The 18,227-nt window shown below is 33.4% G+C and overlaps 1 protein-coding gene across 2 annotated transcripts in view; it reads left to right on the top strand.

Annotated features, from left to right (window-relative positions):
• Window positions 1–18,227, top strand: part of RSRC1 (arginine and serine rich coiled-coil 1) — a 136,098-nt gene that overhangs the window by 94,108 nt on the left and 23,763 nt on the right. For both annotated transcript variants that reach the window (XM_087725322.1, XM_087725321.1), the window contains one exon: window positions 13,948–14,013. In XM_087725322.1, the coding sequence (XP_087581448.1) occupies window positions 13,948–14,013 (66 nt within the window). The remainder of the gene's footprint in view (window positions 1–13,947; window positions 14,014–18,227) is intronic.

Here is an 18,227-nt window from a genome sequence, read left to right as displayed (position 1 = left end):
GGGCAAGATCTTGAACTTTCAACTAGGTGGGGAAAACTGGGAAGCTTTCCCAGTTACCAATAATGCCATTGCCCATTGAATAACATATACAGCCTGCCTGTGCCCATTAAATATACAGTAGCCATTGTAAAAATTTGCTCTGCATAACAAATTATTATCACACAATACTGGTGTATTCAATGAAATACTTCACTCACCTCATGATGCTGATGTCCCGCTGTGATGATGATGTCCCGCCTCCTATGACACACGGCACAGTGATTCCTATCATTGGATCACTGTACCAGAGGAGGTGGGACATCGCTATGTGGCTGCTTGCCATAACAAGGAGGAGGTGGGACATCGTTGCAGAGCGGCAGGAGGGGGAGGAAGGGGAATCGTAAGATAGCCCTGCATTACATTAGAACGTGAGGAGGGGGGATGGTGCGGTGCACGCTGCGCGGCAAACTGACACAGAGGGAGGGGAAACTCAGGGGGCTGGGCCATTCACGAGCGTCATCCAGCGGCATGGCCCCGCCCCTTTTTCTCCTCCATTTCGGGCAAATTTTTCACTGACTCGAGTATAAGCCGAGGTGGCTTTTTTCAGCTCAAAAAGTGGCCTGAAAAACTAGGCTTATACTTGAGTATATACAGTATATAGTTTAGAACAGTATTTGCATTAATGGAACTAGCAGCATTTATAACTATAACTGTATATATAAAATAGCTAGTAAATCTGCTTATTTTACTTTGATTTTTCTTGAATAGATCATGTTTAATATAAAGAAGTTACAGATGAACATGGTTTCAATCCTGTTGTAAATTAGCCAAAAGGCTAGTCTTTATATGGATGAGCTAAACCATAAGTTAATACCATTTGGAATCAAGTAATGAAAATTACTTGAAGGAAAAGGAAATGATGAATGGGAAATGTATATTTCTGCTAGAAAAAAGTCAGAATCTCAAAACAATAGTAGTATAGTTAAAAGGTGAGTTATTATGTGAATGTGACAGAAAGTATATAGGTTTATTATTCTTATGACAGCAAATGAATGTAAATCAGATAATTATTCTGTTGCACAAGTATTTGTGACTCCATTCTTGAGACATTTATTTTGTACAAATGTACAATTTACAATATTAAATGTTTAATTGATGTGTATAGCAAAAATTAACAAGTGTGGTAAAAGCTGGAAATTAAATGAAAATATATTCAAAATTCATACTAGGATTTAAATGTTATACAATATTGTTTTTGAATGTTTTCTAGAATGTTGATTTGAACTGATTGGTTTTGTAGTTTTAAATATTATTATTGTAAACTGCCCAAAGTTGGGTAGGTGACCATAAGAAAATCATGTATAGTAAAATGCAATAAAACTCTTCACTGTAGCACTTAGTATTTATACACAAACCCTAATTTGCTACTGTGTAACTTTTTTAAAAAAATCCAGTGAAATAATACAGTAGTTATTGTGGAAGATAGTAGCAATTATATTGGTAAAATGAAAGCTAATCAATGTTTTACCATTTCTAAAAATAACAATTCACCTGTGATATTAATATCCAACAGCAAGAAACATTGGAGAAAATGGCTATGATGAAATCATTAAAACTACCTGTTAACCTCTAGAGCCCTCACTCATGGCTTTTAATTTACTATTTATAAAGAGATTTTAGGGATCAATAGGAAGATCTGTTGGCAATATTAAATTTAATTAGAGTAATCAAAAACTATGCTCAGAGCATGAAAACTGCCAGGGAGAGCTTCAGAAAGAAAGTGGTGTCAGTATAACCTCTTTTACTTGTCCATAAGCACTAACCTTAAAAAGTCCCAAATGGGGCACGTAGTTGGTTATTTCATTGACTTTGATCTGTTTTGGGGGGCAGTTTATTTTCCCATACTACCACTGATCAATGATTTCCTTTCAGCACAGATGTAATTAAACAGTTCTGGCCAGTTTGTGTTCTGTTGTCTGGAAATTTATTATTCTGGGGATATAAAAAAGATCGATATATTGCAGTAGCCTTGTTTTAAAACAGTTCAGAAGGGATCCTACTGACAGGGTAAGGTGTAGGGCAAGACAAGCAGGAAACAGAGCTTCAGGACACAAAGAAGTTTACCTTGTACTTTAAACTTGTCTAGTCATCGCACATCCTGCTTGGCTATTAATATTTGGTAATCTATTTTTCCTCAATGTTTTAAAACTAGTATAATCTAATTGTTTACATTGCTATATTAATACATTAATGTTTGCCTTAATAAATATATATTGTATAAAAGTAAGCTGCTATGAAATACAGAAAGTACTAATACTTGATTTAGTACCACAATTGAGACTGAAATTTCCATTGCTTAGTGATGTGATCTTAAAGCATGATGTCAAGTGTCCATGTCACTTACAATGGCAACCCCGACAGACCTGGTTGCTATCATATCTCCAGAGGCATGGGAAGTGGAAGTGGTCCTATGTCACGAATGTGTGGGTGCTGGGTGGGGATTGGTGGTTATCTGGATAGAGCAGTAGAGTCACAAAGGATGGAAGTAATGTTGATACTCATTTCAGAAAAAAGCTAGATGACACAGTGTCAAGAATCATGTTTCATTTCTTACGCACATTAATCTGCATGTTTGGGATAGACAGACTTTAGGAAGCTACCATCTGGAGACTTGTAGCTCTCTGTTAAGGATATATCTTTTTCAGCAGACCAGTGGTTATTAATTACTGAATTCATACTCTGCTTTTTTATGGTTTACTATGACTCCTATGAGTCAGCAACTGAATAGAGAGCCAATCACCAAAGCAGATCAGGGAGCAGGTGAGGACAGACTCAGATAATGAGGAACCTGATCCTGGCAGGGCACCTAGCCCCGGGATATGCAGAAATTTCAAAGCCCAGAGTAAAGGCTTTTCAGGAAGCAAAGCTAATACCCCTACTACAGCCACACATGCAGCTGGGGCTACTAAGGAGCTGCCTCCAGGACCTTGCTTTCTATTGAAATAACTCTTCAAAAATTGACCAGTATTCCCATAGACTTCGTCCATTCTCAGACTTAGATTGGCTTGTAGAATTTTGGTGTTTGAATCCTCAATTAACACAGACCACAGAAACCAATTGTTTCTCAACCATTGCCTCATTGGCTGTCCACCATCTAGCTCTGCCTCTTGTTTCTATGACTCTGGACAGGGTTCTCTGGTTTTCTTCCCTTGGATTCGAATGTCTTTCACTTGTACTTGCTCCCTAGCTAGGAGGCAAGATCTTACTTTTCCTGTGTTTTTTTCTGGACCTGAGCATCCACTAGATAGTGAACCAAAAACTCAACCTGCCTTCTTAGCTGTTGCAACTCAAGTTCCATCATTAAACTAGTTGCACTTTGATATTGTGAGATTGCTCAGTCTAGAACAGATCGTATTCCCCTGACAGATGATGGCCAGGGTTACTACTAATAAAATAAAGCAAAGTGAAAAAAGATACGACTCATTCAAATTAGTAGCTGGCAAATTTATATACAAACATTATGCTTAAATAAAAATATTTTTGCTAATTGGTAGAACGTGAACAGATACAGGATGTAGGAACAGTCAGAGAAGACTTCCACTTGTGCAAGAAATGTGACTCTGATGTATCAGTACTAAACGAAAAATCTTTTTTAAAGCTTTTATAGCCAGCCTGTTTCCAGCAGTTTTACCAATTTATCCTAATCCTATTTTCAGACCCATTTCAGATTGTATATATTATTGTACATCCATATCCGTATAACTTCCTACTAATCTTGGTGTAATATATTCAGCTATATTGTCCTGTATATTCTTCCTTATAATGATTCTTTACGGTTCTATGGTTTTGAGGTAAGTGAGTGATTCAAGACTACTTAGGAATTTTCTTGGCTTAATGGAAATTTAAATCTAGATCATTCTAACCTCGGATTTTCAGTCTAAATACGTAGCCTAATCTGGCAAATTATTGTATCCATTATAACATCAGTTTCCAATCAGATGTTACATTCTGTTCATTAGCAGGGGATTACAAACAATGAAATCTATATAATAATATTTAAATCTGAATTACTGATCTGTCACTGATTTTGTGTTTATGTTTTTCTTAACTATTCAAATAAAATAAAAAATAATATTTTAAATTGTTCAAAAGTCTAAATTATAAAGATTTGCACAATGGCAAACTCAGATGTAGCACACAAAATCTTACCTGTTTTAATCAGTTGGGTAAATCAGAAAAGGTGCTACCAAACTGTTTCTGGTTTTTGGCTGTTATACATCTTTTATCTTCTGTGAAAGATAAAACTTGTGCTACATAAGTGGCAAACTTACTATGTGAATTTCAAACAAGGTCATTTCAATTAAGTGGGGAGAGAAATGGAAACACAGTATATAATTTCACATTTGCTTTTCTAGTTTTTTTTTAAAAAAATTGGCTACTTTACATATATTAAGATAATTAATATGTTATATTTTGCATATTTTCCTTTAGTCTTAATTTTAGATCTTCCGACTTTATATTTTATTCCAGGGGTGTCAAACTCAAGGCCTGCATTCTGTTCAAACTCTTCCACATTTCCACACTAGTTACAGGTAGTCCTTGACATATGGCCACAATTGAGCCCAAAATTTCTGTTGCTAAGCAGGACAGTTGTTAAGTGAGCTTTGCCCTATTTTAAGACCTTTCTTGCCACAGTTATTAAGTGAATCATTGCAATTATAAGTAATATGATGTTAAGTGAATCTGGCTTCCCCACTGACTTTGCTTGTCAGAAGGTTGCAATAGCTGATTACATGACCATTTTGATCACATCGTTATGGGAATGCTGCAACGTTCATAAGTCCCTTTTTTCAGTGCCATTGTAACTTTGAATGGTCTCTAAATGAACTGTTGTAAGTCGAGGACTACCTCTATTTCTTTCGAATCTCTCCAGTTTCTTCTGATTTAGACTTCTCTATTTAACCCTCCCCAATTTTATCTGTTGTATCTGGATATCTGCTTTTCTTTCTTAATTCTCTACAACAGGGGTGTCAAACTCACATCGTCATAGTGGGGTCACATGACATATCGGGACTTTTCCCCCCTTCGCTAAACTGGGCGTGGGCGTGGCCAGCATGTGATGCATCTGGCCTGTGGGCAGCAAGTTTGACAACTCTTATCTACAATAATTTATTCAGTTGGAATTTGTTTGCAAATGTGTTTAAATATATCCTTTTCTGCTTAAATGTTAAGTTATGGTCATTCAATTTATTCATGACTGAAATAACTGATTCTCTTAATTTAAAGACTTCTTTCCCTTGCTTTGACAGTAACCTCTTTAAGTCTTTTTGTCTAGAGGATGTAGTCATAGACATTCAGTTCTTCAAACTCTTTTATTTTCTAAAATGCCTGTGAATGATCTAATAGTATCTTACCTATCTGTTGCATTAATTCTACTAAGATTCTTGGCATTATGTGTGTATCTGTATGTGTTTCTTGTTGTGTGCGTTTGTTAGGATAATGCACAATAACTTTCTTTGAAAGGGATTTGTGTCCAATCTTTTGAATGCCAAAGACCTTCTTAATTAATAATGCTATATTTACCTAAATGGTGTATTTTTAAAAAGAAAGAGCCACCTTAGCTGTGGTTAATGCAAAAGAAGCAAACACATTTTTTGCTAACTTGCCTTTTGAATGTGGAAGACAGATCTTTACTTCAGGGTTATCTTCCTATAGGTAAATAGGAGACACACACACACACACACACACATTACAGCTGTGCAGTGCTTCAAATTTGATTTCTGAATATTGCTTTGGAGTGGACAGGAATATGAAAAGTGCTTGTCTGCAATACTGCAGTAATGTGATTCTGGAGAAAGACATAACTACTTCATGGTGATGCAGGGAGATGCTAGATCTACATACCTGCGTATTCTGAGATATTATTTGGAAATCAGATCTGACGATCTATGCATCTTTAGTATTTTTATTACAAAATGAGCTATCTGAAAGGAGATTTATTTTTATTTATTAACAGTACTTGTAGACCACCCCAATGTGTATAATTCTTTTTGCATATAGAGGGGCAGCTAAACAGATAAAAACATTATTTTCAATATCAGACGTATTGTATTTATGTTTGATAATTCAAAATAATGTTTTCATCTGCTATATATGGTTGCCCATTATGAGACGAAACTGCACTCTAACATAACATGGTATTGTATTAAAATTAAATGTATAAATTCATTTCATTCCTCTTCATAAACACATCAAAGGGTTTTTATAGTGTGGTTAACTAACCACTTAATATATTAAATAGCACAAAGAAAACTAGTTAACCTCCTACATAAAGAAAACATTGCATTAGCTTTTATTGCAAGACGTAGTACATTGAAATGTTTTTCATCTTAAAAAATATAGTGCGAGTTGGTTGTTGTTGTTTTTTTAACTTTCTTTTTCCTGATGACTAAAAATAACATCACAAGCATGTGGGTTATATTGTTAATTGTTTTGACCATAGAATTAATTTTAAAGTCAAAGGGTGCCTTGCTTTTTCATCATTCGTAGCACAGAATATTCAGCATGTCACAGATGTTCATGAATAATGTCCATTTAAAACTGTTGGCAAGAGTGCTGGTGAGTTGGCTAGATGAATTAAATGTTGGGGGGATCTGACAGGCAGCACGCTGCTTTGTGATCATTCCAAAGTTCTAATAATCTCCCTCACCTACTCTGCCTGCCACTAATGAAAGAGAATAGGTGATTGCACCTCAGGCTATGTTCTGCGCCTAATGACTCCTCGAAAGGCAGATTTGTGAAGAAAAAATTAACTTTGAATGAGGATTGAATTGGCCCTGACAGTCTGATAGACTGTGACACAGATTCGGTGGCAAAACAGACGTAGCTCTAATTGATTATCAATATTTTAAGCAAAGTGATGAAAATAAGCATTAAGTGATGAGAAACATGGTCTTAATACAGTACGTAGTAACCAGGATTTGCAAAGTCTTTGGGGAGGTTTATCTGATTGTATCGCCTCCCACTGCTATAAGAATGTATATCTGCATTCTATTGTCTCCCCCCTCACCCTCCACTGTACAGATCTAAGATTAGAAAGTTAACATTCCTGGTAAATCTAGTTTTTCTAGATTTAAATAATTTAAATTATTGAACTTAGAAGATGCTTGCTGGCTCCAAGATTTATATATTTATATATATCAGGTCTATATTTTGAAATTTGTATGCTAAAAATCCAGGGTACTAAAACTTGACACAATTTAAATTCATTTATAATGTTTCTTAATAAAATTATTTGTGGCTCAGATAACTATAAGGCACTATTTGAAAAGCTGCATGTTTATTGGACCTTCCCATGATGATGTTGCATTATTTAATATGATTCCAAATATTGTTTAGTAAGATATGTGTCTATTTTGTTTATAGCTATTGAGCAAAAGAATGATATAACTAGTATATGACTTTATCTATTGAACAAATGTACAGTACAAGAATCATATAGAGAGTTTTCAGCAGGTTTAAACTTATTTTAAAAACAAATATTTAGAAGCACTATTTTCATCTAAATTTTCAAAAATATAATTGTATCTAAAGAAATACAGTCAAAATGACTATAATCTGCTTCCTTTTTGTTTCTATTACTTTTTCCTTTGTTTTTTTATTCTTATTAAAATTATTGTTTGCTTTTATTCCAGCATAATTTTTTATAGCTGCATTCATGGGGAAACAGATGAAAAGATTTTAGTTTAGTTTAATACTTCAGGATTAGGCCAGCAACCAAAAATGAGTGATTTATCCGTCATTGCATTTGTTTCATTCCAACAGACAGACTGCATGCTTAAATAAAGATTTAAATTATTCTTGTTGCGCCATCTAGTGAATATCTGGTTCTTTATGAATAAGTGTTGCCTTCATGATTCATTGACAGTATCTAAATGTAAGTCATTAAAATAGAATCAGAAGTTTAATACTCTTATTTTCTAGCTCTTAGACTTTTATTTCCAATTTCTACTCTAACCTATTATTTACTAGTATGAAAACCAAAGTGTATGGAATTATTTTATTACATTACTTGCAGTGCTGCTAATTCTCCTTTTTAGTTTATAAAAACAAAAAAAGTATTTCTAAATATGTATAATATGTAGTTATATAAGAAAAGTCATGGGAAACTATGTAGAAATGTTCACAGCATGACTATTTTCTATTTATCTTAAATACAGCATCTGAAAGCTTTTCCAGAGGATTTATCTAAAAACATGATTTTGTCCTTAACTTGAAGTTCTGCTTTTGTCCTTTAAGGCTTGCAGTTGGAACAAAGGCCTGGATAACACATTATAACACATTATGCTTGTATTATCAATTTATAGTATGACAGAATAAATTAGCACTTATTATATAATTATATAATATGATTAGCATTCTGTATTTTCTGTATTTTCAGCTTTTTTGAGATTGACATGATAAACATGCATAGGATAGTGTTTTAAATCAGGGAAAATGTAAATATTTGTACTCCTAAAATACACTAAAGAAAAAGATACCTTTCATATTCTTCTTGTGGTTAAAAACTAGGTTCGTTATTATCTAAATCTGATTCTTTTTTGAGGGATCTAATCTGGACTTTTGTTCACAGATTTTACATATAGTGATGATAGTGAATTTTGGACAAGAAGATAAAAGTTTAAAATGTGCGGATGCACATATTTTCAATAGATTTGTTTCATTTTCCTTAATTTTGTAGTTGGTTTGATTTTTACTATTGCTCAGATTTTGTTTATACTTTACTATTACATTTCCTAAAATCAAAATAGTATATGATTAAATTGTAAAAAATTGTATATCTCTGTTTTATTTATTTTTTTCCAAAATGAAGGCAGTTATCTGTGCTATTCATAGGTTTGACATAGTTTCATTAATCTTAATTAGTAGTTGGTGCCATATAAACAAAGCCTATCTATCTATGGTTGACTATATTCCTAGGTTATATTTTATAATGAACGTGATTCATTAATTGATTAGCTAATGTGTGACATTTCATGTTATACTGTATGGTATCTCATTTATTTAAAAAGGACCTTGCTATTCACTGCTATTAAAGACCAATGTGCACATTTGTGTTTATGACCTAGTAGTAGTAAGCATTTCTCTTTTCAAACTAATGAATCAGAATACTGTGACATCTTAAAGACTAATAAATGGAATGTATAATTTATTAATCTTTCAGATGCCACTGTGCTCTGATTTTCTACATAGATACACAAAAAAAGAATATAGATTGTATAAAAGAGGACTTCCTTTTCAAAATTAATTACTTTAAGCTTTGATGTGCATAGCCTCCACTTGACTTTCCTCTTATTATTTCCTATAGTCCCTATCTTTAAATACCAAGCTGTAGTGACAGTTCTGTATCCTATGTAGCAGCTACATTGTGGAGAAAAAGCTGAAAATATGGAGTGTAGGGAATATAATTTTTTTCAAGGATCTGCCATTTCTTCCTTTATTCTTCTTGATTAACAATTTCTACATAAATGATGAAAAAAGGGCAAGTAATGAACTTTTCTACCTCGGTGAAAGTTTACTAAAGATTGGGAAATTGTTGGAGAAATACTAAAATGTGTCTTTTCTGATAGATAGAAAGATAGTAAGTAATATGTGGTATGTTCCAAGGAATGAATGTTTGTTAAAAGAAGAAAAAAAGACTCTGCTTCTGTCTAGTTTGTGGTATGGAAGAGACAGATATGGCAGAAGAAACATGAATATTACCTAAATGGTGTGAGAATGGATTATTTAAGATATTTGTATGGCAAAAGAAGATGAGTTAGGATATAATGAACATATATTGAATACAAAATGCAAGAGCAGTATATAAAAGTTGTTGAGGTGACTTGGTCACAGAGAGAGAATAAATGAGAACTGAATTACAAAATAAATAGCAATAGCAGTTAGCAATAGCAGTTAGACTTATATACCGCTTCATAGGGCTTTCAGCCCTTTCTAAGCGGTTTACAGAGTCAGCATATTGCCCCCAACAACAATCCGGGTCCTCATTTTACCCACCTCGGAAGGATGGAAGGCTGAGTCAACCCTGAGCCGGTGAGATTTGAACAGCCGAACTGCAGAACTGCAGTCAGCTGAAGTAGCCTGCAGTGCTGCATTTAACCACTGCGCCACTTTGGCTCTGTATATATATAATAGAGGAGCAAAAGCTTAAGAAAAAGGCAAAGTCTGAGAAAGTCATGACTGGATGAGATCTTCAGGAAGAAAGAAGAGAAAATTTAAAAATAAAAGACAATTTATGAAGCACTCTATGAATGTGGTAGAAATTAAGTTTTTTTTACTTGGAATTGTACATTATGCTTGTTTTTCTTATATTTTTAATTTCTCTGTCTATTTCTTACTCCTTTTCAACACTTTGGATAACATTGCTTATCATTAAAGGCATGAAGGCCCAGCATTCACTCACTCAGCAAATCTCTTGCCTAAATGAAGCTTCACAATCCTAATTAATAAAAAACTATATGTTTCAATTTTTATCATCGGGATCAAAGTTACCCAACTTTTTTGGGACCAAAGTTGTCAATTGCTTTTGGATAAAAGTTGCTAAAAGGTGGTTATTCATAGGACTGTTATGTGGAATATAGCCAATTAGAGGACTATTTTTAATGAAAATAGTATGCACCATTCATATATTATTCAAATATAAGCGACTAGCTGGTTTTGTCCCTGTGATGGAACTTAATAGTCTCTGTTTCTAGCCTGGTGCCTTACCCAAACTGGCTTCTATGTTTTAAAGTTACTTATAAAGAATTCTGAATGATTTTAGAAAGTAACTTTCCAAATGAGTTAAGTAAAACATTTCAGTTTTAGGATCATATTAGTGTAATATAACAGTTCAAATGTTGGATTGAAAGAAAGACTAGTTTCTCATCTACCTTCATCCATGGAAGGGTAATTGGGTGACTTTGGACCAGTTCTTTTCTCTTAGCCCAGTTTACCTCATACATAATGCCATGGAAATTAACAACCACAAGGATTTCAGAAAGACATTTGTAATGCTAATCAAGATAAAAATATACTCTTGAAAGATATAGAAATAAGTTCTCAGATAAATTTATAGACCGAGTCTCTGAAATGTTTTTTTCCAGTGGCCATTGCGTATGGGTTTGATGTCTTCTCACTTTCACCGAACAACTACTACTACTATTACTATTACTACTACTACTACTACTACTCCATCATCTGGTTCCAATAGTCTCCCATACCTGTTATGGGAAAAGAGAAAAGATTTTTATGCATTCTCCTTTGAGTATCTGAATGAGATGCAGACAGACAGACAGACAGACATATTTTTATGATGCTGCCGTATTCAAAGTAATCAACAGGAATGGAAAATAAAATACTTAAAAATTATACAGTACTGAAAAAAGATTGGCAGTATAAGTTCTGCAATGTATAAAAATGCATTTCTAACTATGAGATGGCATTTTTACTTATGAGCTAGCTATTATTTTAAAAAAATCCAATAAACTCTTCCTATGCAGAAAACATCAGTTATGAAGAACGCACTGGCATGGTGGAATAAATAAATCAAATTTAAGCCTGCTAGTTTATTGAATCTAAATTTTGCCTGGTTGGCCCAAGAGCTATATATAAGCAATCCATCTTGTGTTGATAATGGAGGATCTTGAAACCCACCTAATGTTTGCATTATTAAATTTCATTCTAATGAGCTTTACTAATACATATTGAAGATAGTTATAAAGAGTGGAATGTGAATCTGAGATGGTAATTTGAAAGAAACATAAGCTGAGCATTTCCATGACTCAAGGGGTATAGCTACAATTACACATATAACCAAAATTAAATTTAAATGGAATTTCTATTATCCTTACCTTGGTATTAGTGTGAATAAGTGTAAATGAAGTAAAAATCTTTATAGTTACCAGTGATTTGTTTTATTATCTAATTTAATACATTCTTGTAAAGAGATCGCTGGCAGAAAAGTTTTAATATTTCATGATTTAAAATGTACTCTAAGTGTATCTAAAAGCTTGTAAATGGAAACAGATGTCTCTGTAATTGGTGCTGTCATTTTAGAACATCAGTATTTAAGCTGTGTATTTTAAGAAGGCATAGATACCAACTGAAAAGAGATATTAGATTTAAATTTGTGGGTCATGTGGCATTCATGCCTTTCATGCTTACTAAATCAATTGAATATTCATATAACAAATATGTTGGTATAGAAGACTAGCATTTGAAACTGTTGCTCTTTAATGGATTTATTACATAGTAAGAGCTGGTCTAGAATATAACTACCTACATTATGCTTCTCTATCTGTTGACAAAGCAATGTTTTTTTTTAAAAAAACTTAATATTTCATCTACTATAATGCTATTAGAGATTATTCTCTAAGTTCACTCATCATGCAGTGAGATAGCAATAAAGGAGAATGGCCCCTTTGAGACATTAATGTTTCAGAATAAATGATGTGCTAGAACAGAAATTTAATTAATTTACAGAGTATATTGATAGTCCCTTGTTACTGTGCTGTATATTTTTAATCTTCTTTAACATCTGTAGTAAAGTGTTTAAAACCCTTGCAGTTGAGCAACTTGTACTTAATTAAGTAATAAGAGGAGATATTTCTAAAAGAAGATTCTGTTTTTAAAAGTGCTGTCATAACATCGATTAAATACAGCTTTGTAGTTTGCACCGAAAAAGAGGGTATTATCCATGAAATGATATCATGCCTCTATAGAGAATTTATTTCATCCTATAGTCTGGTTACATGCTGACCATACCATTCTTCATTCAGCACCTTCTATGCAACACTGTATTTCAGAAGATTCTAGAACGTCTTCATGTTCCTTTCTGTAGCCTAGCAAGGCAATGAGGTAGAATAATGTATCCACATACAAACTGATCTGGCATTATTTCACAAGTATAACTTTAACCAAAATGGAGGCATCTACAAACGAGCAAAGGAGGTTCTGATTTGCAAAAGACACACATTTTGTCCCAGTAGAGCAAGCCCTTGCATTTGGCATAAATCTGGGCTTGAATATAACTGCTCCTGAACACATTAGGGAGGGAAGGAAGAGAGATATTAATTCAGTAATTGATAAGTAATTGACTTAAGTTAGAGTGATCTTGTGATCTGTCTTGAAGACATTTGCAATGCATTCTAGGAAAATTGGCGTGTTCCATCCATTCACTCTCATTTCCAGATCACATCCCATTTGGATAATATATCAAACATATATAGCTTTTAGAGTTTCTTTGTGCTAGACAACCATGTTCTGGAAATGGAGACTTCACCTGGAATGCTCCCAGGTAGTATTTGCTGAACTCTGCATATGGCTTTTAAAATGGTTTGGGTGCTATATTGTTTTTCAAGAAAGAATATTATTACACAGATGCATGAATAGCTAAGATATTTTGTTTAGACAAAATAACAAAGATTGGGAGATTTGTTGTCCCATTAACCTAGAAACATTGCCTGTTCATAAATTACATCAACTTCTTCAGGGAGTTGTAAGCTATGAAAGTGAGGGATTCACTGAGTTTTCTTGGTATCCAGCACTTTTCCTTTTTCCTGTTCCTTACTGTTGCATTTTGGAAGGGTCAGGCCTGTTTGGAAGAATTAAGTTTTGCCCTGTCTTTGAAGAATCATTCTGGAACTACATTTACTTTTAGCCCCAAAGGCTTTTTGGAAGAATGTCCTTGGGAAAGACATTAGGAATAGAAATTCACATTTAAGAAGAGTCATTTACAAAAAAAAATACAAATAAAATTTCATTTGGTATCTGACATTCAGTTATAGCTATGTTATGCTAAATTTATATAAAAAGGGTCTGTCCAGGTCTTTCCATCAGAGATTCAAATGACTATGTTGTTTCTAAGTGTATTACATTTTCCAGATGTTTATTATAGAACTAATCGTCATGTCAATACATTATTTTTAGCTAAAGCTGATGAAGCATTAAAAGCAAAAGAGAGAAGTGAACAAGAAGCAAAGAAGAAAAAAGAAGGTAATTTATCTGTGTTTCCTCTGATTTCCTCAGTTTCTATTTGTGATTTTTAGATTGGATGTTGGAATTAACATGTAGCAATTTTCATAGAAAGTACTATTCTAAGCCTCCTAATACTCAATCAATTTGTATGATCCCTCATTATATATAATAAAATAGGGGGGAAATATATCTTGTATGAAGAAATTATGTATCTCATCATATGATATAAAGGCTTAATTTGACTTGTCAAAGGACTGAAATATCCTTTTTGGAAATATGGTGACCAGAACTGTAGGCTTGTATTTTAAGTATGGTTATGTTAAAGATTTATGTTTAAAATATTGCTTTAATGGCAATACTTTCTGTTTCTTTTCTAATAATTCTAATATGGGAGTCATGCTCATTTTTCAGCATGTATTCACTGAGTTGATGTTTTCATTGAACACAAATCCATGCACAGATGGTTTCCCATTAGTCTACATGTGAAACTATCTGTCTTAGTTCAAAGCATATTACTGTACATTTGTTGAGTTTGAATAACAATTGCCATTTTAATGACTGTTTTCCTGGTTTAGTTACTTTTGAACAACCATATAAAACACATGCTTTGAAATGTCATAGATATATCAGTATTTATATCTAAGATCAAGTAATTTATGAACCAATTAAAACCCCTTTTTCAATGGCTTCTTTGTGAACCAATAGTTTGTTAGCTATGGATCAGTAAAAATATGTTGCACTTTGTATTTCTTTTAATCCATAAAAATATTTATGACTATTTATGTCTCCAAATACTCTTTAAAAGCTTCTACATCTATGTATCTGTCAGTATTTTTTGTGGTTGTTAACATAAATTGGCTGAGGACCTTTTCTATGCAAATCATCTTGCTTTTATTATTTGATATGTAAATTTTCCCAGTGAAGACTTCTTCAATGTAAGCTCTTTTTAATGTATTAACTGCTGTTGATTTCAATTTTCAGTAGCATACCTTCTTTTCAAGGACAATTTACAACAGGTTTACAATTAGGAAGGGACTAAACAAATGCCATTCACATGCTCAAGTCAGTTTCTAATGAAATTTCACTGACAGTCTTTTATATCGTTCCATTTTTTATTCATTCTTTTCTAATTATTTTTATTAAATGTTAAAGGCATATATTTCTTTTATATACATTTTATATATATTAAATTTTCTTAATATTAATATGTATAACATATATGTCAACATAATAAAATTATTATAAAATGATATGTATTAAAATAAAAATCCATACTGTGCAAATTAAAGTAAAAAAATAAAAAAACAAAATGAAAAAACAAGAATAAAAAAATGAAGATATAAAACTACTTATTTTAATAGTCCATTAATTTTAAGAATTCATTTCTAATATTTCATTTCCTATTTTTCCTTTTTTCTGTTTATTTCACTTTTACAATTTCTTGCCCTTATTACTATATGTGTGCATGATTTCTATGATAGATGGCCAATAAATGCAATAAATAAATAAAATGTTAAAATCCAAATAAAAATGTATGCCTAAAAAATTGAGTCAATCATTTCAAAGATTCTTGCTGAACTTGAGATCTCCTTGAAGATGAGGAGATGAGGCAAATCTAATTCTGAAGAGAGAACATTCTGTAAGTTGGGAAATGATACAGAATACCTTCTTCCATTTGTTCAGCATGAATCAGGACTTTTTGAAGAAAGATTCGTCTATTGACTGTCATGTGGAGATAATTATATGCCAGGAGAACTTGGAGCAAGGTCATTTAGAGCTTTAAGGAATCAATATCTTAAATTTCATCTGATGAACTATCAGTTTAATAATAAAAAACCAATTATTTCAAAAGGGCCATAGTATTATGCATCAGTTATTAGTTTGACCTGATTACATCAGAATATATTTCAACTGTTTAAGAATGCTATAATCAATAAACAAATAACTATTCTTTGATCTGATTGGTGCAAGTACATTATCCATAATTATGGAAACATGTTCCTTGACCTGTCACCACTAGAAAAATCTGTAATGTAGCATTTAAATAATATAATTTATTGTCTGTTATAGTTGTATACTACTTTTGAGGATAGCGCACCTGTTAAAATGTTGCAAGCAGTAAGGAACTATTTTGTCAGAGAAAACTGGAAAATGTTATTTTAAAAATATTGCTATATAAACATTATACATCTCAAATAATATAAATCTCTTGTCAGAATCTCCTCTTTTTTTACCCATATCCTAAACTAAATTTAAGGCACATATACAGAAACTAATTCTGATTATTACAGTCATACAATTACTTAGCAGCTAGTATGTGGAAATATTATACATTATTTTAGAAGGTCCCGTATCTGAAATTCACAGTGGACTTTATATAAGAAAGTCATAGCTATCTGTATAGCAAATGAAAATTAATTTTATATATTACTTATTTTACAGTCTTTATAAAAACTACTCCAATTAAAAAGGATTATGTGATGTATAACATTGAACAAAAAAAACCTAATAAATCCAAATTAGTATTAAAAAGAAAAGAAAATCACAAAATAAATAAAGGCAGTTCAAGTTTATTATGATCATTGACCAATGTTTTATAAACATACAATTATAAAGGACCATGAAAATTAAGAACCAAATAAGAGGTAAAATAAAAGCATAAGATGCATTAAATTTAAGTACATAGAGATTAAATGAAGTCCTTAAGATATAAAAAAGCAAATGAAAGAAAGTTAAAAAGAAATAATATGTTAGCAATAGAGAATTAATAAAATATGATTACATAAGTGCTAAATTAAATGTTGGTTAGTCAGATGTATACTCTGCTAGTATAGTCAGTTGGCCAAAGGAAGACATGGAAGTTGCTGATGTGAGAGCCCAGAAGCGCCTTACAGTATACAGAGATTTTCACTCCAAGTCCAACACTCAGAGACTATACCAGCTGATAACTTTTATCTAGGTATTCTGACCTAGGCTTCCTGATACAGTAAAAAGCACAGGCTTAGTCCCAAAAACCCTCTTTTTATTTCAATGGCTGTGAATTATGTTCATTCACAGCCTAATGAGTCCCAAATAGTTGTAAAGAGTTCTACAGTAGGCTGCCAAAGTCTTTTGAGGTAAGGCTGATAAGTACCCACCTTTACCTTCCTTGAAATGCTGCCAAAGACTTAATTTGCAATTAGCTTGGCAAGGCCACATGTAGCAAAGAGTCAAAAGGTAAACTGACAAGCATGAACAAAGTTGCTTCCTGCAAAGGCTCACGTGCCTTTGCTCCTCCCTTATGTCCTATGGGAGGGGCCAATCATCTCCAAGCCTTAGTCCCGAATTGTCACTTCTGTCTTAACTGTTCTTGCCTTCTGGCAGCTCTGCGCATGCACGCACCGGGAACAGGGGGACCTTGTTTCTCTGCCTTGTTGATGTTTGACTCTGGAGGTTCTGGAGGCAGCACATAACTCCCAGATGGTTCTGCCCTCTTCTATGCCTCCAATATGGAGCTCTCATTGAGCCTTCCCCAGATTCTAGGACTGGCCCATGTTCCTCCCCAACCCCCTTGTTGTCCAACTCTACTGCCAGCTCCGCAAACCACCGGTGGACCACAACATTGGGAAATCTAGTGCTTGCAAAAGGTTGGACTAAAGATAGCACTGAGACACTATGCAGCAGCACAAGAGCACAAGAAAAGGCACTAAACACCAATCCCATAAAAGTAGGGGTCTACCATACTATCTATCTATCTATCTATCTATCTATCTATCTATCTATCTATCTATCTATCTATTTATTTATGCAGTTTATAGGCCACCCAATCCTGAAGGACTCCGGGCGGCTACTAGGCCTGAAGTTCAGACTATGCAAAGACGTTTCAGTGACAGTCCAACACATAGTGTCATGATGCATGATGCAGGCAGGAACTGCATACACTGAATGGCACAATCAAATAGCTGGTGTTATGTACAGGAACATCTGCAAGTATATGAGCTAGACTCTCTCAAGTCCAAATGAGAAGGTTGTTGAGGATAAGAGGGCTAAGATCCTGTGGAACTTCCAGATCCAGATGGAGAGGTAGATACTGGCCAAACAACTAGACATAATAGACAAGGACGAGAATACAGCAGTAGTGATAGCTGTAGCAGTGTCAAGAGACAGGAATATTAGGAAGGAGTATAAGAAGCTGGAGAAGTACCAGGCCTGAAGGAAGAACTGGATAGAATGTGGAAAGTAAAGCCCAAAGT

Source organism: Thamnophis sirtalis, unplaced genomic scaffold (genome assembly GCF_051295495.1).
Source record: "Thamnophis sirtalis isolate CommonGarterSnake01/CBP01778 unplaced genomic scaffold, rThaSir2_p1.2 scaffold_11, whole genome shotgun sequence".
NCBI lineage: Eukaryota > Metazoa > Chordata > Lepidosauria > Squamata > Natricidae > Thamnophis > Thamnophis sirtalis.
The sequence above is the reverse complement of the archived record's forward strand: the minus strand, read 5'-3'. Positions and strand labels throughout refer to the sequence as shown.